This window comes from Podarcis erhardii (genome assembly GCF_964252035.2).
Source record: "Podarcis erhardii genome assembly, chromosome: 5".
NCBI classification, from domain to species: domain Eukaryota; kingdom Metazoa; phylum Chordata; class Lepidosauria; order Squamata; family Lacertidae; genus Podarcis; species Podarcis erhardii.
Genome location: NC_138509.1, coordinates 79,273,871 through 79,299,930, shown reverse-complemented (window position 1 = coordinate 79,299,930; position 26,060 = coordinate 79,273,871). Strand labels below are relative to the sequence as shown.

Here is a 26,060-nt window from a genome sequence, read left to right as displayed (position 1 = left end):
GAAGATTGGAAAATGTTTACTGAATATATGGGAAACAGTTGTATACAGCTGAAAACGCTGGCAGCATTAAGATAAATTCAACAGCGTAAACATGTTTTGATGAATGCAATAATGGAATACTGAATGGTATAGTTTTTGTAAAATATGCAGGGATTTATGATATGTAAAATGAACCATGGAAAGAGAAGGATGGAAGTCACTGATATCTTAAGGGTGTAAAGTGAGTATTTTAAATTGTAAAACAGAAAACATAATAAAACAATATACAAAAGAAAAATGGCAAGAAAGAGGTGACATGATAGAAGCTTATAAAATTATGAATGGCATGGAGAAAGTCTGCAGAGAATCTCCCCCCACCTCTCTTATAATGCTTGAAGCATTGGACACCCAATGAAGTGGAATATTAGAAGATTTAGGGCAGATGAAAGAAAGTACTTCATGCAGAACATCGTTCAAATATGCAACTCAATCCAGCAGGGAGCAGTGATGGCCACCAACTTAGATGGCTTTAAAAGAGAATCGGACACATTTATGGAGGATAAGGTCAACAGTGGTTGGTAGCCACGATGGCTTGTGCTCCACCAGAATTGGTAGCAGTGTATGCTTTTGAATCCCAGTTGCTGGAGAGAGACCACAGAAGGGGAGAGTGCTCTTGTGCTCAGGTCCTCTAATTGCTGTTTTCCTACAGGCATCTGGTTGGCAATGGGGAGAAAAGGACCCTGAACTAGATGGGCCATTATTTAGCCTGATTCAGCAGGCATTTCTTAGGTTCTTATGGTTCAGGAATTGGGAGCATGGTATGTACACTGGTTTACAGTGTAAAATGTATCCAGTATCTTCAGCTGTAGTAGCTAAAGCAATACACAGTCCCTTCCCTCCTTCCCCTTCCTTCCTTCCTTCCTTCCTTCCTTCCTTCCTTCCTTCCTTGAGTTCCTGTTTTGTGCCTCCCCCTCACTTAACAAGAGCACCCCCTTGATACTCTCCAGACATTTTGGACTCCAACTCCCATCAGCCTCAGCTGACATGACCAATAATGAGGGATCTGGAGGGCACCAGGTTTGGGAAGAGTGACTTACATCTTCAGAGGGATGCAACTTTGCACAATATCTATCAAGGAGCCTTCTATAAAGCCACCCAAAAACCTTCTCTTTAATCATTTTCGGCCTAGCTCATTAAGGTACAAGGCTAGCTAAATTGCAAGGAACAATATGGAAACCTGAAGAATCTGAGCCCTTTCACTTTTCGCCCCCCCCCCCCCGGTTTTGTCTTGCTTTTACAGTCTTGTCTTGCTTTTACAGTCATAATTGATTCCATCTACAAAGTGACTGAAGGACGGCAGTCAGAAATATTCCATCGCCATGCTGAAGGCAACTTTGACCCGAGCTGCTGCTTCACCATTTACCACGGCAACCATATGGAGTCGCTGGATCTGATCACCTCCAACCCAGAGGAAGCTCGCACCTGGATCACCGGCTTGAAGTACCTGATGGCTGGGATCAGCGACGAGGACTCTCTAGCCAAGCGACAGAGAACACACGATCAATATCCTTTCAGGAAGCTAGATTCTGGCTCCGTGTCTGGGGATTCTGGTTGGTGGAGAACCTGTGGGCCTCCAAACATTATTGGATGGCAGCTTCCATCAGCCCCAACCAGCTTGGCTGATAGTCAAGGATGATGGGAGTTGTCATCCAGAAACACATAGAGAGCCACAGTCTCTCCATCTCTCGCATCATGACATGCTTTGAGGTACAAGGTGTTCCCTAGATTTCACCTCTGGTCATATTTTTAAAAATGCCTTTGTTTCTTGATTGCCAAGATTTGCATTTTTGCTTGCTATTTTTGATTAATATCTTCTATATCACCCTGTGGGGTGATATTCCTCCTGTTTCCTTTTTCAGGATTAACAGATGTAGAATTGTACAACCACTGTGGTTGTACAACTTTGTCTCTCTTAATTCTGATTAAATAATAATAATAAAAAACCTGGTGAGCTGCTGAGTCCTTCTGAAGATCCTCTTTGGCAGCAGTGCCCTGGAATTTTAGTCGTACCATCTATAGGTAGTGTGAGGCATCTGCATTTGGTGGCAGAATTAAATAACCATTGCAGGTAGGCAAAATTTGTTACTATACTAGTACAGCATTGCATTTTAGCTTTTCCTGCATGCAAGCATCCCTGGACTGTGACCACTTTTAGAAAGAAAGAAATGTTAAAGTTCAAGCCAGGACTATGTTAGCTGGACTGCAGATGATCCAGTTTTGCTCAGAGACAAAGCAGAGAGGGAAAATGGAAGGTGAAAAATAAAATAATTAGAAAATCAATCACTCAATCAGTCTTTCATGTCACTATATGCTAAAGACAAAACAAGGGCGGAAGACATTGCAAAGCTGGAGTAAATTCAGGGAGGGGTGGTTGGTGGTGGGAAACCCACTTGAAGATTTACTTTTCCCAGAGTATTAAACTAGTTGGAAATGAAAGAAATTATTCTCCAGCAAAGATATGGGATCGTGACTCCCATTTTGTTGGACCCAGGTTGCCCGAGTGAACTGCGAAAGTAGGGGACGCTTTCTCAGACCTGATAATCCCCACCTCCAAATTTCAGCTCCGACTGTCGGAAGACAGAGGAGCGCCTGCCAGCGTTTTGTGGCAAATTACAAGCTCCATAAACTCCTTCCGCACTTTCTATATTTATCCCTGACTTTTGGAGGCCTGCATGTTGCTGCCGTGTGTTTGGTTGTGCTGAGATGTGACTTCAAGCCTTGTTTGCATTATCAGTCTTGGCAGCTGGGGAGGCGGCAGGGAGAAATGACCCCTGTAACAGCTCCAGCTGGAGTGGGAAGAGAACAGAAGCCACCAGGGGATGTGGATTTGAACGGGGGGGTGTGTGTGTGCATCAGTTGGGGGGGAGGGCAGAGGGAGAAAACAACCAATAGGAGAAAGGTTCCATGAAATTGGATGGTTGTCCAAGAGGCTATTGCCCAGCCGAGAATGTAGGCAAAAGAACAACTGAAACTGCAATCCTCCACATACTTGCGAAGGAGGAAGCTCCATTGAAGATAGCGGTGCTCACTGCCAAGTAGACATGCAGTGGTCAAGGGAAGTATCTGGAAATGGGGAAGGGCTTCAGCTCAGTGGTAGAGACTCTGTTTTTCATGCAGAAGGTCTCAGGTTCAATTCTCAGCATCTGCAGGTAGGGTTGGAGGAGATCTCCATCTGAGACCCCGGAGAGAAGATGCCCATTAGTGGAGACAACACTGAACTAGATAGATACTAGATAGACTGAACTAGATAGGGATTCGGGTGGTGCTGTGGTCAAAACCGCTGAGCCTCTTGGGCTTGCCGATCAGTAGGTCGGCGGTTCAAATCCCTGTGTTGGAGTGAGCTCTCATTGCTCTGTCCCAGCTCCTGCCAACCTAGCTGTTCGAAAGCACGCCAGTGCAAGTAGATAAATAGGTACTGCTGTGGCAGGAAGGTAAACGGCATTTCCATGCACTCTGGTTTCCATCACGGTGTTCTGTTGTGCCAGAAGCGGTTTAGTCATGCTGGCCACATGACCTGGAAAGCTGTCTGTGAACAGACACTGGCTCCCTCAGTCTGAAAGTGAGATGCATGTCACAATCCCATAGTCGCCTTTGACAGGACTTAACTGTCCAGGGGTCCTTTACCTTTTTTATATAAAAAAGATAGACCAATGATATACAGCAGCATTCGGTGTTCCTGCGAGGCACATCTAAAGAGCTTGCAGCTTTTGAGTTCAGGAAAAAGGACAATGTCACATGGGGGAATATGGTAAAAGAGTGCAAGAATGGATTAAAGGGGGAATTTTCCAACGCCACTCATTCACACATTGCTAGGACTTGGGGCGATCCAGCTGAGTTGATTTGGGGTAGGTTTGGAAGTGGCAAAAGGAAGTACCGTATTTTTCGCTCTATAACACGCACCCGACCATAACACGCACATAGTTTTTAGAGGAGGAAAATCTGTAGGCATGCCACCCGTAGGCATTCCCTCCATAACACGCAAAAACATTTCCCCATACTTTTTAGGAGGAAAAAAGTGAGTGTTATGGTGCAAAAAATATGGTATGTTTCCTCTCACGCTACACAATTGGTTTGTGTAATTGATTATCTCAACATGTGAGAGCAGCCACTAGTTCAAATGCTTTAAAAAAATACATTTATGGATGTTAGCTACAGCGAAACAGAATCTCTTTGGTTTAGAGGCAGTGCTTTCTGAATATTGGAGGAAGGAGAGGCATTGTGCACAAGATTACTGCACTCGTTCTCATCAGGAAGAACCAATGGTAGGGGGTGTTAACTAGGATGTATTGAAACCAGCCCACTTCAAGCTATGGCCTTGGCTCATTTCAGCAAATCCAATATAAGGCTAACCACAGTTCTTGGCTTAAAGAGAACAAAGAACTGTGGTTAGTGGAAAAATGCACATAAGTGTTGAGCAGGGGGGCATACAAGCCAGAGGCTCATGTATGCAATGCTAAACTGTAGGGCCTTTTCAGTCATAGCCCCACATCTATGGGATGTCTGCCCTCAGGAAGAAGGTGTGGCCTAGTTGCAGGTGAATTGAAAATGAAGTCAAAATGCATTATTATTTCAATCCATTTTTTTCATTGTTGCATCTTGGTTACATTTTAATTGTTTTAAGGAGTGTAATGTGGATTTATATTGCCATGTACACAACCTTGTGAGTGCAACTGCCCTGAAAACTGAATATATGTGTGTGTGTGTGTTTGTATACAGTGGTACCTCAGGTTACATATGCTTCAGGTTACATACGCTTCAGCTTACAGACTCCGCTAACCCAGAAATAGTACCTCGGGTTAAGAACTTTGCTTCAGGATGAGAACAGAAATCGTGGAGCAGCGCGGCAGCAGCAGGAGGCCCCATTAGCTAAAGTGGTGCTTCAGGTTAAGAACAATTTCAGGTTAAGAATGGACCTCCAGAACGAATTAAGTTCGTAACCAGAGGTACCACTGTACATGTATATGCATGCATGGAGAGGTGGAAACATTTGCAGTGTGTGTGCTGTCCCTTGTGGGGAAAATTTCGTGTGTGAACTGTTTCTCTTTGCCACACCCCAAATAGTGTGTTTGTCAGCCTGAGCCTGATTTATATAACTCACCTCTTTCCTTTTGCATTCTTCAATAATTCAAAAGCAAAGCTAGGAACATTTTGGTACAAGCCTTTTACCCTTTCCTTAATTCATCTGCACTTGGGTGAAGCAGACCTTTCAGGAAGCAGACAAGAATGGCGATGGCTTGCTGAATATTGAAGAGATTCACCAGTTGATGCATAAACTGAACGTCAGCCTGCCCCGGAGGAAAGTAAGACAAATGTTTCAGGTGAGCATCTTTCCTTGCCCTCCCGGGAGCTTAAGTGTTAGTCTCATGAAAGGTGAGAATCCTGAGGGTATCGATGAAGATTAATGGGCAGGCTGTGGGATGCCATTAATTGAAGAGACGATGGGGACAAGCTAATCATTGTGGCCATGTCAGCATCTGGCTCTTGCTGTACTGTTGACATCTGGCATCAGGCCTCTCTCAAGGAATTATAACATTTAATTAATTGCAGGCTGCAGGCTGAAATCTGCTTTGTGTTGAGGCCAGTGATTGATCGCTCTTAGACCCAGTTGCTTTGAGTGTCCTCTGTATTTAGCTGCACTATTGTGCTGTGAGTTTCCTTGAACACAGCAGGGCTATTTCCCTTCTCATTCTGCACCCATAACTTAACAGCTCCCTAGTATTAGAGCCATTGCAGTGTAGCGGTTACTGTTGGACTTTGGGAGGTCTAGATTCCAATCCCCCCTTAACTAAGAATCTCACCTTGGCCCAGTTACTCTTTATCTCTCAGTCTAAGCTACCTCCCAGGGTTGTTTTGAGGATACAACTGCATGGGATATGGGTGGCGTTGTGGTCTAAACCACTGAGCCTCTTCGGCTTGCCAATCAGAAGGTCAGCGGTTCAAATCCCCATGACAGGGTGAGCTCCCGTTGCTCTGTCCCAGCTCCTGCCAACCTAGCAGTTCAAAAGCACACCAGTGCAAGTAGATAAATAGGCACCACTGTGGTGGGAAGGTAAACAGCGTTTCTGTGTGCTCTAGCACTCATCACAGTCCTTCATGCGCCAGTAGTGGTTTAGTTATGCTGGCCACATGGAAAGCTGTCTGTGGACAAACGCCGGCTCCTTGGCCTGAAGCAAGATGAGTGTCGCACTCCCTAGTCACCTTTGACTGGACTTAACCGTCCAGGGGTCCTTTACCTTTTATCTTTTCACAACGAGGAGGAGAAGAATCATGTATCTCCTTAAGTGGGGCACAAATGTAAGGATGTGCAAACAAACAAATAATAACTTTAATGGGATGCAACAGCATTTATTACTTATGTTTTGAAACTCCCACTGTGTGTTGAGATGGCTGCTCTTTCTCAGGAGCAGGGGAGATAGGCAAGGGAAGTGTGTTTTGAAAGTTTTGCAGGCAGATTGACCAAAAGTACTGTGATTGTGAATCACATTCCCTTTATCCCTTTGTGTGGCTGTGGCGGGGCAACTTTCAGCCCTCCAGCAGTTATGGAAGGCCATGCTGCCTTTATAGCATCCACTCATTAGGTTTTTTTAAACAGCCTTGGAGTCTTGCAAGGGGGTTGGCTCCTCCAGAGAACTGGGTCATGACTGGGCCTTTGTCCCAAGACTGACAGGGGTATAGCTGTCCTGGTGGCAACAGCAGCACCCTCCTTTTACTCTGAGGAGGTTCAAAGAACGTGTGAACAAATTCTTTGTTTGCATGCCCTGTATCTTTCCGAGGTAAAGGAGCTCAACAGCCCACACCCAAATGCATCCCACTCTTTAATTTGATGTGTAGGGGAAATCTGTAATGATGGTGGATTTGGACTGTGCTTTTTGACACTGCTCTTGGGTCTTTATTTCCTGCAAGAAATGTGTGCTGATCATCTTCAAATAAACTCAAATGCGCAAGCACCAGTTCATGCCTAGGGGCTTCGACTCTTTGGGACAAGTGCTCCGGTGCATGGAACCCGTACATGTGATCAGATGCTTTCCTGTTTGGATTCCTCTACAGAAAGCTGTGCCCTACTCAATGGTTGCTACACCTGGATGGTGGGAGCAGCACGAAAAGTGTGCCTGCTCTGTCCCCACTCCATCAACATTACATATATGCCCTACACATGAGTATCATTTGAACGGGGCTAATAATGAGGAACCCTTTTTCCACGCTGCCTTCTGGAATGGCCTTCAGCCAGCTGCCTGAAACTTAGCAGGGAAAGCCAAACTTCCTTCATTGAAAGCTTGTTACTCCAGGGACTTAACTACACAAAAGAAGAGTGTACTTTGGAAGAACTACTGTGAAATGTTTTGTAAATCCCAAGCAAATCCTCTTAAGCAGATGCTGAAAGTTGTTGGTTTTTTTGAAAAATAAAAAAGCCATAATAGCATGTAGTAGGTTATGCACCTTTCTTCCCTCAGGACAGACTCAAAAACAGCAATCAAAAGTAGAGTTAGCGTTTTGATATTTCTCCCGAGTCCTCTGTTGTTGTAGGCTTTTAATGTTCTTGAATAGCATTTTGGCAGCAGAAATAAAACAATTTGAGACTGTGGAATTCCACTCACCCCACCCCCCCAGCCTCCCACAATTAGGTGTAAAATTCAGAGGCAGCACTGTGCTCATTTTCATTCAAAGCCTCACATTTAAGCCTCATATTTAAGGCTGCTATACATTTTCATGGGTATGAGTCCCATTCAACTCAGTGGAGCTGAAGATCAATGTATTTGAAGACATTACCTTTGTTAAATTATTTTATTTTGTTACCTTTCCTTTCAAGAAACTCAAGGTCGTGTCAGCGATTTCCCCCTTTTCTCTGCACAGCAGCTCTGTGAGGGCTGCTAGGCTTGAGAGATAGTGACTGGCCCAAGATCACCTGGTGAGCTTTGTGGCTAATTTGGAGTTTGAACCCGGGTCTCCCTCCAAATAGTCCAACGCTCTAACCATGCTGAATCTTTTGTGTGGGATTTAGCAGTGGACATTTTGAATGCTGATCAGTGTCGCTTTCGTAGTTATCTCCCGCTTGGACTACTGCAATGTGGTCTACATGGCGCTACCTTTGAAGGGGACCCGGAAACTACAACTAATCCAGAATGCGGCAGCTAGACTGGTGACTGGGAGTGGCTGCTGAGACCATATAAGACCTACATTGGCTCCCAAGTATGTTTCCGAGCACAATTCAAAGTGTTGGTGCTGACCTTTAAAGCCCTAAACAGCCTCAGCCCAGTATACCTGAAGGAGCGTCTCCACCCTTGTCGTTCAGCCTGGACACAGAGGTCCAGCGCTGAGGGCCTTCTGGCTGTTCCCTCACTGCAAGAAGTGAGGTTACAGGGAACCAAGCAGAGGGCCTTCTCAGTAGTGGCGCCCGCCCTGTGGAATGCCCTCCCACCAGATATCAAGGAAATAAACAACTATCTGACTTTTAGAAGACATCTGAAGGCAGCTTTGTTTAGGGAAGTTTTTAATGTTTAATCTACTATTTGTTTACACACTATGTACAGACAAAAGCATAATGGTGTCCGTTCTCTCCAGCTCCTGAGAGAACAACAGGCACAAGTGAAAGTGAAAGTACATTACAAAGTACATACAGCGGAAGAGATAAGACTGTCTTCCGTTTCCCATACCCTTCTCAGACAGGCATGTGATTTACACCAATCACAAATGCAGCATCGGAAGAGCAAAATTGCTAACATTATCATCTTTCTCATATTCTGTTGGGAGCCACCCAGAGTGGCTGGGGAAACCCAGCCAGATGGGTGGGGTATAAATAATAAATTATTATTACTACTACTATGATACTACTATTACATTTGAATGCAGTCAACTTTATCCCGTTTTCCGGGAGATCGGGATTCCTTCCAGTTCAGCCTTTAATCCTTTTTTTGATCTCCATCACTTGTCTGTCACAGCCCATTTTCTGCTACCTTGGCCTTCCTTCTGGCTCTGGCTCTGGACCCCACTTCTGGCATCTCTCCCAGCTTGTGACTCACGTATTTGTCCTCCACTTCTGCCTAGCTCTGGTGACTCAGGCTGCTGCTATGTAAACAGTGCATGCATTTAGGTTGACACACGCAGCAGAGGCATTTGAATGTCCCCCCTGGCTTGGTGTGCTGTTGGCATACGGAACAGCTGCTGAATGACAATCACAGGAATATCTGGGATTTGGGATTGGTTGATGCATCAGGCTGGTTTGTCCATCACACCAAACCATAGCTGGTTCCAAACCATGGTTTAACCATGAATGGCTTCCTTCTCCTCTACTGTGCATGACACAACCAAGCCTTAGTACAGCATTTCGCTTGAAACAAGTCACAAACTGTAAGTCAGGAGGTTATTTCTGGATTACTGCTCGTAGTTTATTTGGAAAAGAAGAAGAAGCAAACCAGGATTGAGGTTTTGCAACATAACAAACATGCCATGGCTTGTTTGTGCCACAGTGTGGGAAGGTGTGTTCATGATTAAACCATTGTTTAAAAAGAAACTATGGTTTGGCATGGCATGTGAAGTGATTCATTGGCTCAAGGTGGATCTACACACAGGGGGGAAAATGATATCAATAAGTCAGAATTTAAATCGATATCGCAAAAGAAAAAAACGCTATGGGAAAACGCTTAGAAATTTCTTTTGCTCTCTGGCACCATCTGCTGTTGCATGTTTATAACACATTCAAAATGCTGTTTCTTGACTATTGTAGCTGAGTCCTCAGATAAGATCCCTAGGTTTGTTATAGTTTTGTCTGACGTGTGAATTTCAAGCCATGCTTATGGTCATCGTTCTGCATTCAGAGGCTGCTGTAGCACAAAGAAAGGTATGAAATGGAGTGCCAAGTGGGTGGAAAACAAAAGCAAATAAGCAGCTCTAAGTATGGTTTGCCTGTGGTGTGTTTGGAAGCTCAAACTGTGGTTTGGAATTCTAAATGATGGTTATACAATGGATGGAGAACCTTTCGCCCTCCAGATTTTGTCAGACTCCAGGTTGCATCTCCAACCAGTGTGGCCAATGGTCAGGCTTGATGGGAGTTGTATAGCAACATCTGGAGGGCCCCAGGTCTAAATTAAGTCTGAATTGAGTCACATGGGAATTCACAATTACCTTTTCCTACTGTGAACAGCCTGCCATGCTACCCAGCATACATAATTGGTTATGCTTGTTCCTCAGGAGGCCGACACCGATGAGAACCAGGGAACCTTGACCTTTGAAGAGTTTTCTGTGTTTTACAAGATGATGTCATTAAGGCGCGACCTCTACTTACTGCTTTTGAGCTACAGCGACAAGAAAGACCACCTCACTGTCGAGGAATTTGCTCAGTTTCTGAAAGTGGAACAAAAGGTAGGAAAACCAAGAAATAAATGTAGATTCCATCTTTCCATTCACGCGCATCAAAATGTCTTCTGTCTCAATGTCCAGCCTCGAAGGTTTTTGAGATGGAGAAAGTGAAGTCAGCCGTACAAGGAAGAAATAATTTGCATTCATTTGTCTTGAAAGTATTTACCAATTATTCTCCCTTGTATTTGGACCCCTTGACAAATATTGATATTGACAGTCTGTTTATTGATTCTATATGGTCTTTATTGTCCTGCTTTTGTTATATGATGCCTTGCGAATCTTGTGCCCTATACATTTGTTAAATAAATGGGCGTAAGTGCCTTTTTCTGGATCTTGAGCAGTTAAAAAAAACATGAGCTGCCAGGTAAGGATTTGCAATTCATAAGGTAAAGGTAAAGGGACCCCTGACCATTAGGTCTACTCGTGGCCGACTCTTGCCGACCTTCTGATCGGCAAGTCCTAGGCTCTGTGGTTTAACCCACAGGGCCACCCGCGTCCCTATGCAATTCCTACCTGTCAGCAAATTTAGTTTAGCAGAGTGAAGGAGTCTCCTGTGCTGGAAAAAAATAACTTTTGCACCAAACATTTTCTATAGCACAGAGGAAGGTATACTGTATTTTTCCGTGTATAACACGACCCCATGTATAAGACGACCCCTATTTTTGGGAGCCCTCAACAGTTGTTGAGCTGCTTTTGTAAGTTTGCTGAGCTGCTGAGCAGCTTTTCGACGACCCCCTGCTCTGGCCGACGGAACTGGTGCCGTAATACACTGCATACTGGCACTCACCAAATACAGTTGAGCGGGTAAGCTCCGACATTTACCTGCTACCTCCACGGCCCCAGCCCTTGCTTACATAGCATATTAACCCGTGTATAAGATGACCCTCAATTTATCACCCAAAAAATCAGAAAAAAGGTCTTATACATGGAAAAATACGATACTTTTAAAAGACTGGGACTTTTGAGGGATCCAGTAAAGCAGACTGTGGACTTCATCAATATGTGTGTGGGCCACGGGCAGTAGACACTGCCCACACCTGTTGTAAATAATTGGTTTTTTGTTTCACTGCTGCTCCTGGCTTCTGCTTGTCATCTGCTGTTCATTACCAATACATTTGTCAGCTGTCAGGCGCCCAGCCTCTCTGCCCTCTCCCCATCGCAATTCCGTAGGTGCTTTTGGAGTGAACTCATGCAAGGCAGTCGTATTGTTTCCATTACTTCACCTTGGATCAGTGGCTTTGAGAAACACCTGCCATCCATTCAAAGGACCGCGTGCATTGTCAGCATTATGACCTCCCTTCTGGAGACAAGGAGGGGTTCCAGTGGGATGGGCAGCTCACTGAGCCTTGACCTGCTGCCAATGAGTAACAGAAGATGTGTGAGAAACACGGAGGCGAGGGTAATGAGAAGGCTGCTGCTCACTGACCAGTTGAAGTTAGTCCAGTACAGAGCTGTGCAGCCAGGGTGCACAGACTCCATTTTAGGCATTTATTTTTTGCCCAAGCCCTGGGGCCAACCATGCAGCACCACCACAGCCTTTTGGCTTGAGGGCAGGGAAAACATGTTGCACCATCTCCGGAGGAGGAAATAAATTAAAACATGTTGCAGAGTTTCCCAAAAATAGACCAGAGGAAATTAATACAGTGGTACCTCGGGTTACGCGTTTCGGGTTGTGCACTGCGCCGAACCCAGAAGTACCGGAAGGGTTACTTCCGGATTTCGACGCATGCGCAGATGCACCGCTGCAGGTTGCAAATGTTGCGTGTTGCGAATGTGCCTTCTGCACGGATCACGTTCGCAACCCGAGGTTCCTCTGTATTTCATCCAGCAGAGCTTTACTGCTACTGAAGGCAAATGAGCATAACGGTCACAAATCCAATACAAAATAAAAAAATTCCTTCCAGTAGCACCTTAAAGACCAACTGAGTTAGTTCTAGGTATGAGCTTTCGTGTGCATGCACACTTCTTCAGGTATCTGAAGAAGTGTGCATGCACACGAAAGCTCATACCTAGAACTAACTCAGTTGGTCTTTAAGGTGCTACTGGAAGGAATTTTTTTATTTTGTTTTGACCATGACAGACCAACACGGCTACCTATCTGTAAACAAATCCAATACGTTCAGGATTGGCACAGTCCATAAAAATCCAGTTGCAGCACTTACAATAGAACTTACAATGCTTATAATAAGTCTAAACCTTAAGACTACCTCAGGTTAAGTACTTAATTCGTTCCCAAGGTCCGTTCTTAACCTGAAACTGTTCTTAACCTGAAGCACCACTTTAGCTAATGGGGCCTCCTGCTGCTGCGGCGCCGCCGGAGCACAATTTCTGTTCTCATCCTGAAGCAAAGTTCTTAACCCAAGGTACTATTTCTAGGTTAGCAGAGTCTGTAACCTGAAGCGTATGTAACCTGAAGCGTATGTAACCCGAAGTATCACTGTATAGCATACAGAACAGAATACTGAACAAAGAGACAGAAGGAGAAAGTGAGTGAAACCCAGGCTCCTTCTGGCCCTACTATTATAGTCATCATGACCTTGACAAAAAGATAACATAACCAGTTTAAACCAGCTTCCCAGAAGGAATAATCCAAACAAGAACTCTCTGCCTGTTTCCTTCACATAGAAGGAAAACTTTCCAGAACACTCTTGAATTAATCAGAATGGGAACAATCTCTACACATCAGATCAATACTAAGAAATGCAAACTGACAAAACAGTTTATTTTGCAGTATATAGTTGTTGCATATTTCATAGGATCATAGTTGGAAGGACCTTGAGGATCATCTAGTCCAGGAATATGTAGCTGTCCCATACGGGGATTGAACCTGCAACCTTCGCATTGTCAGCATCATGCTCTAACTAGCTAAGTTATCCAGGTTTGCTGCCATGAAGCAGCATTAATAAGTAAGGAAGAACCCTGCTGGATCAGGTCCAAGGCCCATACAGTCCAGCACCCTTCCCTGATTCCCTCTCTGATTAAAAACAAGTAATATGTATATTTATTTTGTTTGCAAGTATCCTATGGAACTTTCACCACTCTAGGAGTTGGCTTGGTTCATGATAAAATCATTATCACACTTTTCCTTCAAGGAGTTCAAGGTGGTGTACATGGCTCCCCTTTTTCGCCCTTTTCTCCTCATGAAAACCCTGTGAGGTAGGTTAACTGAGAGAGTTAGTGACTGCCCCAAGGTCACCCAATGAGCTTAATGGCTGAGTGGGGATTTGAACCCCTGGTCTCTAAGGTCTCCATCCAACACTAGCCATTATTACAGAATACGGACGGACTCTTTTTTATCACCCATACTTATCACGGTATAATATTTCTAGAACACTTTATTTGATGATCACAGCACCATATAAAAGAATACATAAATTACTTCCTAAAGAGGAAAAAATCTTAAGCCAGCCTCCCCCAACCTGGTGCCTTCTTGATGCTTTGGCCTAGAAAACTCATCAGCTTCAACCAGCAAAGCCAAGGACTGTGATAATGAAGATAAGAAGGCGCAGCAGAGACTGTACTTTTTGAGAATCCTAAGGAAAAACCATCTTCCGCAGAAACTGCTGCTTGACTTCTATCACTGTGCCATTGAGAGCGTGCTCACTTATGGCTTATGTGTGTGGTACGGAAGCTGTACTACCCAGGACAGGATGGGGTTGTGCAGAGTTGTTAAGGCAGCAGAGAGCATTGTTGGCTGCCCACTTTCCACCTTAGAGCAGATTTATGCCACAACGTGCCAGAGGAAGGCACTGGACATAGTAAAAGATCCATCGCATCCTGGTCACTGTCTCTTCGAGCTCCTGCCGTCGGGACGGAGATACAGGACGATGAAGACAAGAACAAGCCATCTCAAGAACAGCTTCTTCTCCAGAGCGATCTTGGCCCTGAATGGGAAACCTGGACTTTGAAAGTCATCTAATCTTCCTTGCTGTATTATACTGTATTGTTTTAATTAGTGTTTTTATACTTCTTCTGATTTTGAGTGGAGTGCCCTACCTGGGTGGATGGAGCAGCCAAGTAATTTCGTTGTCCCCGAGAGGGGGCAATGACAATAAAGATATTATTATTATTATTATTATTATTATTATTATTATTATTATTATTTGCAGGAAAAGCTGGAATAATAATAATAATAATAATAATAATAATAATAATAATAATAATAATGATGGTGGTGATGATGATGATGTACCCCACCCATCTGACTGGGTTGCCCCAGCCACTTTGGATGTATATAAAAACATAATAAAACATTAAAGCTTAAAATGCTTCCCTTTGCAGGGCTGCCTTCCTAAAGGTTATATAATGGAAAGCTTTCCCTTCCATTTTTGTTTAATTTTTGTTTAACCACAGTTTGTCCTTTTGTATAAACAAACAAACAAACAAACAAACAAACAAACAGGTTAAATTTAACTCTGGTTTGTTTGAAACAAGCTAACTTTAAATTGCCACATTTTGAATCCTGTGATGAATGCAGAAATGCCCAGGACACTGTCTGGTCCTATTTTTGTTGGATGACCGTCACTTTTTAAGACCCAGGGATGTTTACATGGTACTTAGTCAAATCTAACTAGGCCTCGGTCCAGTATACCTGAAGGAGCATCTCCACCCCCATCATTCTACCCGGACACTGAGGTCCAGTGCCAAGGGCCTTCTGGCGGTTCCCTTGATGAGAGAAGCCAAGTTACAGGAAACCAGGCAGAGGGCCTTCTCGGTAGTGGCACCCGCCCTATGGAATGCCCTCCCACCAGATGTCAAAGAGAAAAACAACTACCAGACTTTTAGAAGAAATCTGAAGGCAGCCCTGTTTAGGGAAGCTTTTAATGTTTGATGCATTACTGTATTTTAATATTTTGTTGGAAGCCGCCCAGAGTAGCTGGGGAAACCCAGCGAGATTGGCGGGGTATAAATATTAAATTATTATTATTATTATAACTAACTAGCTGGGTAACTACAAGAGAGAAATTCTTTCTCCAACCCTGCAGTGTGTCTCCATGGTTGTGGATTGCCCTCCCAGCACCAAATTTGATGTCTCTTCAGCACAAGACAAAAACCACTCGTTGTTTCAAAACTCCCCATCCCTTTTCATTATACTTTGCATTGCTTTAACTCTGAGAATTTCTTTTTGCTACTTTGTCTTCTGCCTTACTTTTTGTGTCTGTGCAGTGTTTTGTTTTTCCACTCTTTGCTTTAAAATGATTTGCTTTGTTTTTATAGTTGTGTTTTTGCTGCATCCTAATTGCATTTTATTATAACTCTGATGGATTTGTTCTGTCTTGTATGCTGCCTAGCTACTGTTAAAAGGCAGTTTATGCACTGAATGAATGAATGAATGAATGTGGCGGCTGGTTGTATTCCCAGATTTAGATTATTTTCCTTCTAGTCTTCCCTGTTTAACCTTGCTGTACTTCATACCTATTCCCTCTGCACAGATTAAGAAACTCTGAAGTCCCTAGTTCCTTACATCTTGGACCAAATACTGCTTTTTCTGGGGGATAATTTTACTCCTGCAGGTCTCACATTCTGATCACCATGTGGATTAAACCAAGATAATTCAGATTAGTTTCAGCACCTGAGAAATGCTGAGCTTATTATTTAACTATGTCTGTAGTGTATATATGTAATGCTCTGGAAACCAATAGGCTTTGACATCCATACTAATCTCATGAGCTGAACTGTAAGTGATAAGTACAGCTTGACTTCGCTGGGAGAACTGAATCTGTAGAAATGACTAGATATTGAAAACGTTGGGTTCTGATCCAGCTACACTGCAGTGCTGTTGAGCCCCATTGATTTCCATGGGAAGTGTTATACTCCTCTTTCCACTGAAATCAGTAGAATTTAAATATGCTTCATTTTGACTAAATTTTACTGAGTACTTGTAAGATTTTCAATTTATTAAATTAGCACCCTCTTAATTGCAGTAATTGGGATGCGGGTGGCGCTGTGGGTTAAACCACAGAGCCTAGGACTTGCCGATCAGAAGGTTGGCAGTTAAAATCCCTGTGACGGGGTGAGCTCCCATTGCTCGGTCCCTGCTCCTGCCCACCTAGCAGTTCAAAAGCATGTCAAAGTGCAAGTAGATAAATAGATCGTTCATAGATCAAGCTGATCTTGAATTCTTACAAGACAGGCACTGTGTGTTGTGTGTTTCATGTGTCTGATAAGTTGGGCAATTGCCTGCCCTGGATAGGGGTTGCACTCTCCCGAGTTGATCACATACTGCTTGACCACAGTAGTTTAGACCAGGGGTCAGCAACCTTTTTCAGCTGTGGGCTAGTCCACTGTCCCTCAGACCATGTGGGGGGCTGGACTATATTTTGGAGGGGGGGGGGAAATGAACGAATTCCTATTCCCCACAAATAAGCCAGAGATGCATTTTAAATAAAAGCACACATTCTACTCATGTCAAAACACCATGCAGGCCCCACAAATAACCCAGAGATGCATTTTAAATAAAAGCACACATTCTACTCATGTCAAAACACCATGCAGGCCCCACAAATAACCCAGAGATGCATTTTAAATAAAAGGACATATTCTACTCATGTAAAAACACGCTGATTCCCAGGCTATCCGCAGGCCGGATTGAGAAGGCAGTTGGGCCGCATCCGGCCCCCGGGCCTTAGGTTGCCTACCCGTGGTTTAGACATTGTTGACTTGAGATTGGATTCCTTCCCATGTAGTTACTGCAGAATGCTGAAGCACATTTATTGACAGGAGTGAAAAGGCTTGTTCATATCTCAGTTGATTAAGCCAGAAAATTGCTGTCCAAGTTGTTCCATAAACACACACCTTATGGAGTCATTTGTACCCCGCCCCCTTTATTGTTTTTGCTGAGAAACAGGATGCAAATTTGACAAACAAACACCTAAACCACAAAGATAAAACAGTTCATCAAAGTTTGGGCACAGAATTGGAGAAGATGGTGTCTTTGAGAAACTATTGCTTAAAAAACCACTAATCTTAGAGTCTTAAAAAAGAAGAAACTCCACTCTATCCTTTAATAGGGGATATTTTTACTACATATCTCCCGGGCAATCTGATTTTGAAATGTTAATTATCTTTTTCATTGATATGCTATGTGTACAAATATGCTAATACAAGTATGAATAGTAACCATTCTAGAGGGTATTTCTAGGGAATCTGTTTTAAGTAATTCAAATGTAAATGAGAACATGAAATTTCTTTTCCAGCAGGAAACAAATGAAATCAAAGCACAAAGAAAAAGATAATGAATATTATAAATGAGGTCAATTTTGGATTGCCAAGGTTTTAGTGAGACAATATTTGAATGAAAGGAATCTGGAGAAGCATGGACAACTCCCCCTCCCCTTTGTCATGCTTATGTGACGAATATTATACACTGCATTAAAATGCCATTGAAATCCAGCTGGGATAATAGGTCCCTCTAGAGTGTGTATTATGCTGTAAAATCACACATGTTCTTAATGGTTCTCCCTGTTGCTCCTGTCTTGTCTGTGACACCTTAACTGTGTAGTGCTTGGAAGAATCAAGGCTTCAGCGAATGTCCTGAAATCTGCCCCTGGTTCAATGTTTTGTGTATCCTCCAGTGCAAACACAGATCTCCTTTACAATGAGATTTCCCCATTCACTTGAGTTCTGTGGAGTTTCCTTCACCGTTGAACGGAATGAGGGAGTCCTCTGTGGAGGTGCTCCAACACACTGGAGCTCTCACACCCTTCAGGAAAAGTTTGGCCAAGTCAACCAAATCTATAGACTTGCTGGGTTCCATATAGCCCCTGTTTTAAAGCCGTTGCATTGACTGCCAGTTTGTTTCCAGGCTCGGTTCAAGGTGCTAGTGTTGCAAAGCCTTAAATGACTTAGGCCCTAACTAGCTGAAAGAATAGTTCCTTCTGGGAGTCTAGTGAGCAGCCTGGGAGTCATTTTGGACTCACAACTGTCCATGGAGGCGCAGGTCAATTCTGTGTCCAGGGCAGCTGTTTACCAGCTCCATCTGGTATGTGGGCTGAGACCCTACCTCTCCACAGACTGTCTTGCCAGAGTGGTGCCAGCTCCGAGGACCAGCTCCGAGGACCTTCTGGCGGTTCCCTCAGTGCAAGAAGCCAAGTTACAGGGAACCAGGCAGAAGGCCTTCTCGGTAGTGGCACCCGCCCTGTGGAACACCCTCCCACTGGATGTCAAAGAGAAAAACAACTACCAGACTTTTAGAAGACATCTGAAGGCAGCCCTGTTTAGGGAAGCTTTTAATGTTTGACGGACCGTTGTATTTCAATATTTTGTTGGAAGCTGCCCAAATGGCTCAGGAAACCCAGCCAAATGGGCGGGGTATAAATTAATAATAATAATAATAATAATAATAATAATAATAATAATAATAATAATTCTCCACGGACCCTCTTGGGTGTTTAAGATCAACAGAGGGGGCCTCTTGGTAGCTCTACTGCCCTCAGAAGTTTGAAGGTGGTGGCCCAGAATCAGGCATTCTCTGTGGCAGTGCCTATGTTGTACAATACCCTCTGCACCTTCCTCATACGGTTCCCACTGCACACAGAAGATGCACCTCTTTGACACCCAAGATATGTGTTTTCATGGAGCTTGCTTATTCCTGCTACTGTAATTTGGTCTAATTGCTTTTAATGTTGAATTTTAAATGGCTGTAACCCTCCCTGGGGCCAGGTGGTAGAGGCTGGGCAATAAATAATGCTAATATAGGGAAATTAAGTTGATCATATGTGGTAGCCAGAAGGCCTTATTTCTCAAGAGAGAACCCATGTTTTTAGATTGCTGAGGATGAAAATGAGGAGGGAGGATTAAATGGTAGAGCCTGGAGGGGAGGGTATGTGACTTTAGCTGCTGAAGAATGCTCTGTCAGAGCAGGACAGTGTGCAATCTCTACTTTGCGGTGGTCATGTTTGGTATGTGCTATATTTCTAATAAAGACAGAATGGTTGTTTGTGTGTCCACACGCACATTGCATATGGCCATTGTGTAGTCCTAGCCTTCCAGTCATCGCTGACTACAGTCCCCGTGTAATTTCAGATCTGCCTGTGTGTTATTTTGGCTGGAAATTCTTAGAACTGCTGCTTTAAAAGGACTACCCGCCACAGTCTTGGTTGGCTGGTATAGCAAGGCCCCATACACAGATAGACGTCGTATTTATTGTCAGCCTCAGGTGGTAGACATTACTCATTATTATCTGTTGGCCTGCCCCTTATATAGAGACCCAAGAGATCACTTTTTGAAACCCCTGTTTTCACAAGCTAGAAGGTACACCCCAGCAGAAATGTCTCGGTTTCTTTTGAGTGACAACAATAGCTTCATAGTACACAGAGTGGCTGGGGGGGGGGGACAGGAGAAAGGAGTTAGATAAAATCTCTACAAATTGTTTTGGGGATTTGGAAGCTTAATCTGAAATCAAGCTAGATTTAAGCTTGCTGGTGTCTCTAGTAATTTCTCTCTTACATCATGGATGTTTGGTTATATTATGGATGCATGTTCCGTGTTACTTTACTAATACCATTGCTATAAGTTTGTCATGGCCTTTGGCTAGAACAATAAACTTATCAACTAAAGAAATAAAAGGACTGGTGGGTGGGGAGTGAGAGTAAGGGATGTTTCCCATGCTTTGATTTCCAGAAAGTGTCCTTAAATTGGCATAAGACAGTCTCACTCTCTTTCTCTCCAGCCCACATGTTATGGTAGAACAGGGCAGGGGGAGTGATAACTGTTCAAACAGTTAAAATGGTTGTCCTTGTGAATCAGCAGCCCAGACTTTTCCCACTACCACAAGTGCATCTAGAAGCATGTATTTTATTGCCCTGCAGTGATTTGAAGCTCCCCACTTTGCAAGTGTGAATTTTGTTGATATACCACCAGAAAGCAACATGTAGCCACTTCTTCAGGAGTGGAAAGAAGAGTGATTTGGCCCCTAAGATATAATATTGAACCAGGACAGAAAGCTTGGCCCAGACAGCTCTTCTGCTCTGACAGATACAGCTCTAGTTGTGATCACCAATTCTCCACAGTGTTCATCTTTAGAAAGATAGCCAGGATGCTCATGGGGGAGGGGGAAAGGGCTAATGTACCCACAAGAATCCCCAGCTCTCTAAAAGGTCATTGAAGAATATTTTTACTGACAGTTGCATTCATGGTTGGCTGCATGCTGAGTATGACCAAGGGATTTCCAACGAGATTTTGAGTCTGGCAGTCAGTTTTGGCATGTTGGTCACATACTCTGCAGGATCAGAAATGTATCATTGCTGTCTTTGGTGCAGATGAGCAATGTGACGACCGAGTATTGTCTGGACATCATAAGGAAATTTGAGGTTTCGGAAGAAAACAAGACCAAAAATGTTCTGGGTATAGAAGGTAACATCTTTCAGATTTCCCCTGTTTACTTAAATGGCATCTTATATTGCTTTCATGCAGCAGTGTTTTCTCTGTGGCAAACATTTGGCATGAGATTTATGTTTGGGAGCAACCAACTATTATAAGGATTGCCAAGGTGGCCTTCCCTTGGGCACTCGGGGTCTTCTTCCCCTTTTTAAATTAGACTTGAGAGAAGCATTTGGTTTTTGCCAATAAAAATGATTGTGGTGTATGCTTTGCACCCACGAGAGTTTCTCTAGCTTGACATAGGAAAACAACAATAAAAGGTAAAAGTTTGCCCATTGGCCCCCAAAGGTTGCTGACCCCAAAACTGTTCTATAATTCAATCCCAATGGTACTTCCAATGGCTCTTCTAATTTTCCATTCCCACCACCCATCCCAAATACTGTTATGTCTACACTCTTAGGCAGAAGTAAGGGTTTGTTGAGTGCACCACTCACCTGGATGGGAAATTGCTCACATAGACGGCGGCTGCACACACAGTTTGCCTTTTTAGTCCCAGCGTAGTGTAGTGGTTAAGAGCGGTAGTCTCGTAATCTGGTGAACTGGGTTCATGTCTCCACTCCTCCACGTGCAGCTGCTGGGTGACCTTGGTCTAGTCACACTTCTCTGAAGTCTCTCAGCCCCACTTACCTCACAGAGTGTTTGTTGTGGGGGAGGAAGGGAAAGGAGAATGTTAGCTGCTTTGAGACTCCTTCGGGTAGTGATAAAGCAGGATATCAAATCCAAACTCCTATTCTTCTTCAAAACCTTGTGCTAGAAAGTGGACATTCTGCCCATGAGCTGTTTGGTTTCAGCTCTCCCCTTTCTTCTCCCTCAATAGCTGATAAACACGGCTCCCTCAACCTTAAAAGGCCTCTATAGATGCATGCTGTTTTATCTTGTATGCAGAATTCCAAATTGTTCATAGTGGAAGAGAAATAATTCTCATACCCACAAAAAACTAAAGATGATTCCCCCCCCCCCCGGGACGGTTGTTGAGTAAATTCCGATAGCAAGGACAATGACTTGCTTGCTAGCGGAATGATTTTGTTGACGGAACAGCAGTAGTCAATGTGAGCAATCTTGCCTGAATCTGTACATTGAAATTGGCACAGTGGAGCTCTCTAGGGTCTGAGAGAATTTTTCCTCCTTTTCCTCCCCATAAAGCCTGAAGAAATCAGGCAGTCTGAAAGCAAGCTTAATAAACAGGGTTGGGTGTTTAGGGACCTTCATAGCCTTCTGTTGTTGCTTATTTATTATTGAAGCTCTCTTATATAGCTCTACTTGAATCTCTTTTTCTCTCTCATTGTTGCTTTTTGGTTTTTTTAAAAAAAAGGTCTGAAGACTCTATTTGTCTGGTGTTACTCCTTTCTATTCCTTGGTTTCAACTGAAAGTAGCTATTTTTCATTACATTACTGATGAGAGACGTTGCACCAGGCATAGGTAAACTCTGGCCCTCTAGATGTTTGGGACTACAGTTCCCATCATCCCTGACCACCGGTCCTGTTAGCTAGGGATGATGGGAATTATAGTCCCAAACATCTGGAGGGCTGGAGTTTGCCTATGCCTGGGTTAGACTTTGGCTTTAATTGGTGGAGGAACCCATGGGAGGGTTTGGTGTTGTTTTTTGAAATTGTGCCCCCCCTTGTTTCCTGACCTTTTCTTTTTTAATTCCCTATCCCCTATACCTCCTCATTTATTTCCTCCAAACACAAAGCCCAAGCATGATTCATTGGATACTTGGGCAAGTTTATTATCTCTCTGTTTGTTGCTCCTTCGAAGGCTTCACAAACTTCATGCGCAGTCCCGCCTGTGACGTGTTCAACCCGCTTCACAGTGAGGTGAACCAGGATATGGATCAACCCCTTTGCAATTACTACATTGCTTCTTCTCACAACACATACCTAACTGGTGACCAGCTTCTGTCTCAGTCTAAAGTTGAGATGTACGCCCGAGTTCTTCAAGATGGCTGCCGATGTCTTGAAGGTGCCCTCTTTTTCTTTATTTTATATTAGGTTGGAATATGTTGGGTTTTGGTAAACTGCTTGCTTACATCTGAGTGGTATGTAATTTTTTTTTTAAATCAAGTCAATAAATATTTCTGTAGGGTTTGCTCTAAGTCTAAAGGTTAATTCCTCAGACGAGGTGTGTGTGGAGAGACAGACAGACAGACAGAGAAACTATGCTGCACACGGATCAACATTCGATCTGGCATATCACTATATTTGTAGCAAAACTAGGTGATTTACTGTTGAAAAGCAACAGGAACGAAAAGCCCCCTGGCCACATACAATCTGAAACGCTGCTTCTTTCATTAGAATGTAATGCGATGCTGCAGTAGACTTGTTCCAACACTCCTGCTTCTCCTTTTTTCTTTTTTCCAAAAATGAAATCTATATTGAATCTGCTGAAATGATTCTTTGCAATTGTTTGTAAGCAGCATGGTGCCATTCAGAAAGTTAGATTTCTGAAAATTGAATTTGCAAAGCACAGTGTAAGTGGTTCACTTATATGCAAAGGTAAGAGACGGTTTGAAAACATCACTGCTAAAACTGAGTTTGGTGTTCATTCATATGCGTATGAGAAACTCCGTTAGCCCTTTGGCAAGTTTAAAGTAATAATAATACTAACCCTTTTAAATCAAAATCCAATAATAAAGTCATATGAGCATTCTGTTTAGATAAGGTACTGCGTTACTATCTCCGTTAGCAATTGAACAAGATTACTTAAAAAAAGAATTCCCCAGGCAGAGGTGATGCTAAATATGTCAGGAGCAACCGCTTAAATAAATATAAGTAACCACATTATTACATTAATAGCCACATCATTTTTTAGTCACTTTGGGGTGGGGTGGGGGTGGAATAATAGCAGGTGTGGTGGTGATTTTCACTGGGGCTGCAACAAACAGTGAGGTTTTTTTGACCCTTTCACTCCCACTGTTATGCTGATAAAAAGTGCCCCGTACCCATAGCTGTCAACTTTTCCCTTTTCTTGCGAGGAATCCTATTCGGAATAAGGGAATTTCCCTTTTAAAAAAAGGGAAATGTTGACAGCTATGCCCATGCCTTCTATGAGCTCCTAGGAGGGAAGTTCCCGCTGATTTAATTTGGCACATAAATATTGATTTCTATCAGTGTAGGAAATTCTGCAGTTGTCTTAGACAAGTGCACCAACTCTCATTTATTGGACTGATCATGGCATATGCCAGTAATTCTGCCCAGAATGTGTTTGTTGTCAAAACACAAACATTTGAAGTGACATGAAATTGTAAGCTTAATAAGATATTATTCCAGCCTGATCTGGAATCTCTTGTTGAATTTAGTATCAATGAATGGACCTCTCTGTGTGCAATTTTCCCCTGCACCTTCCATGGAAGTAAAGTTGGCACGGGAGCTCTGGGTGCATAATGCATTCTTTAAGATGTGATTGCTTAATTAGGGAGCATATGTTGAATTCTTTGGAACATTGCTTGGAGCACTGAGCACAATGGAAGCAAATGGGGCTGGGACTAAGTACCTATGGGTATAGATTCAGGTAGGTAGCCGTGGGGATACCTATGGGAATGTTAAGGGTAGTAGAGGAGAAGATATATTGATTAAATATTATCCTTCCTTCACTCACGCTAGCGAGTCATGCAGTAGAGCAGATTCACCTCAATATAACAGAAAGCTAGTTTGCAGATTCATTGGAATCTCTTTAGTTAAGCAATATTATTTCTGGTGTCCCCTTTGATCCCTTTTAAAAGAATAAAGACACAAGAGTCTTTCCTTAAAAGTAACAAGAAGTTTCCTCACATTCAGTTCACAGTATGATCCCTGAAGGCAGACTTTAGCCTGTAGTTACAGAACATAGTGTGAGTCCATGAGAGCCAGCAGATAGCAAAATACATTAAGAGAACAGCATCAAGAGAAGAAAATGGCAGCATGGTATCGAGAGAGAGAGAGAGAGAGAGAGAGAGAGAGAGAGAGAGAGAGAGATGGCTGTGTGACTCAGCTCTTTTATGAAGTCAGCCAGGGTCACACCCATCTCCCTGGTCACACACAGGGGGAGGATGCTCCAGACCAGTGGAACAGGAAGTTATACTGGCTGGAGTAACATCCCCCTGCCTGTGTCCACTCTAGGAAAACAAGGAATGTTGTATTTCACTGCTCCAATGATTTACATCTCACAGTACCAACAGCCAATTTGGACTCGAGAGGCATGCTAGGAATGGTTGACTGAATGGTTAGATAGTCTTAAGTGTACATGTATCAAGGTGAGGAGGTCCCTTTTGTGTTAGAGTATTTTTATATAATTCAAATCTCCTTCGACTGTCCCAACATATGACTGTTCCAGAGAACCAGTTTTGTGCCATACATGTTCATCAAATACAGGACCAAATTAACTACCAGATGGTGGGCAAATGATCAAACTTCCATTACAAAGATATGAATTTTTTTGTGCGTATCCCTCCCCCCAATTCAACTCTAGCCAAGTAAAAGGCTATAGTCAGAGCTCTTACTCGGACTTCTGCCGTAGTTTTCTTGGCAGGTATCCTTGCTAATTACGCTTGATGATAATGACAGCAGAACAGTCAGCTTTAATCATTTTGCCAGCATGAGATTGTGGAAAAGATGAGACTTGATGCATGTAATAAGAGAATGTTCATTAGTTGAGCAGGATTTCCACATGCCAGATCTTTGTGTGTGTGCTTGGAATACCTCTTCTTCTCCCATTATCGTGAAAGAAAAAAGGGGGAAAGTTTATTCTTTGGAAGAATATTTATTTAATGTGCAACTTTCTTGTCTCAACAGTTGACTGCTGGGATGGTCCTGATGGGGAGCCAGTTGTGCATCACGGCTATACCCTGACTTCCAAAATACTTTTTAAAGATGTAGTGGAAGCCATCAACAAAAATGCCTTTGTTAAGAATGAGTAAGTATAGCAGGGACATTGAACAATCCATAGTAGTACAATTGTACCTTGGAAGCCAAATGGAATCCGTTCTGGAATTCCGTTTGATTTCTAAAACGTTCGACTTCCAAGGTGTGGCTTCCGATTGGCTGCAGGAGCTTCCTGCAGCCAATCGGAAGCCACAGAAGCCCTGCTGGACGTTTGGCTTCCAAAAGAAGGTTCGCAAACTGGAACACTCACTTCTGGGTTTGTGGTGTTCAGGAGCCAAAACGTTTGACTGCTATGCTGTTCGTCAACCAAGGTATGACTGCACATGCATTCAATGTACTATAATGCCATAATCTCCTGTTATTAAAGTCGCACAGTGATTAATATAATATTTCCCTGTTGCTGTGTTGGGCAATAGATATAGAACACA

The 26,060-nt window shown here is 43.3% G+C and overlaps 1 protein-coding gene across 14 annotated transcripts in view; it reads left to right on the top strand.

Moving 5' to 3' along the window:
- PLCH1 (phospholipase C eta 1) overlaps positions 1 to 26,060 on the top strand; it is a 144,453-nt gene that overhangs the window by 71,833 nt on the left and 46,560 nt on the right. For all 14 annotated transcript variants that reach the window (XM_081862073.1, XM_081862075.1, XM_081862074.1 and 11 more), the window contains 6 exons: positions 1,299 to 1,542; positions 5,228 to 5,357; positions 10,225 to 10,395; positions 20,652 to 20,745; positions 22,532 to 22,735; positions 25,543 to 25,663. In XM_081862073.1, coding sequence (XP_081718199.1) covers positions 1,299 to 1,542; positions 5,228 to 5,357; positions 10,225 to 10,395; positions 20,652 to 20,745; positions 22,532 to 22,735; positions 25,543 to 25,663 — 964 coding nt within the window. The remainder of the gene's footprint in view (positions 1 to 1,298; positions 1,543 to 5,227; positions 5,358 to 10,224; positions 10,396 to 20,651; positions 20,746 to 22,531; positions 22,736 to 25,542; positions 25,664 to 26,060) is intronic.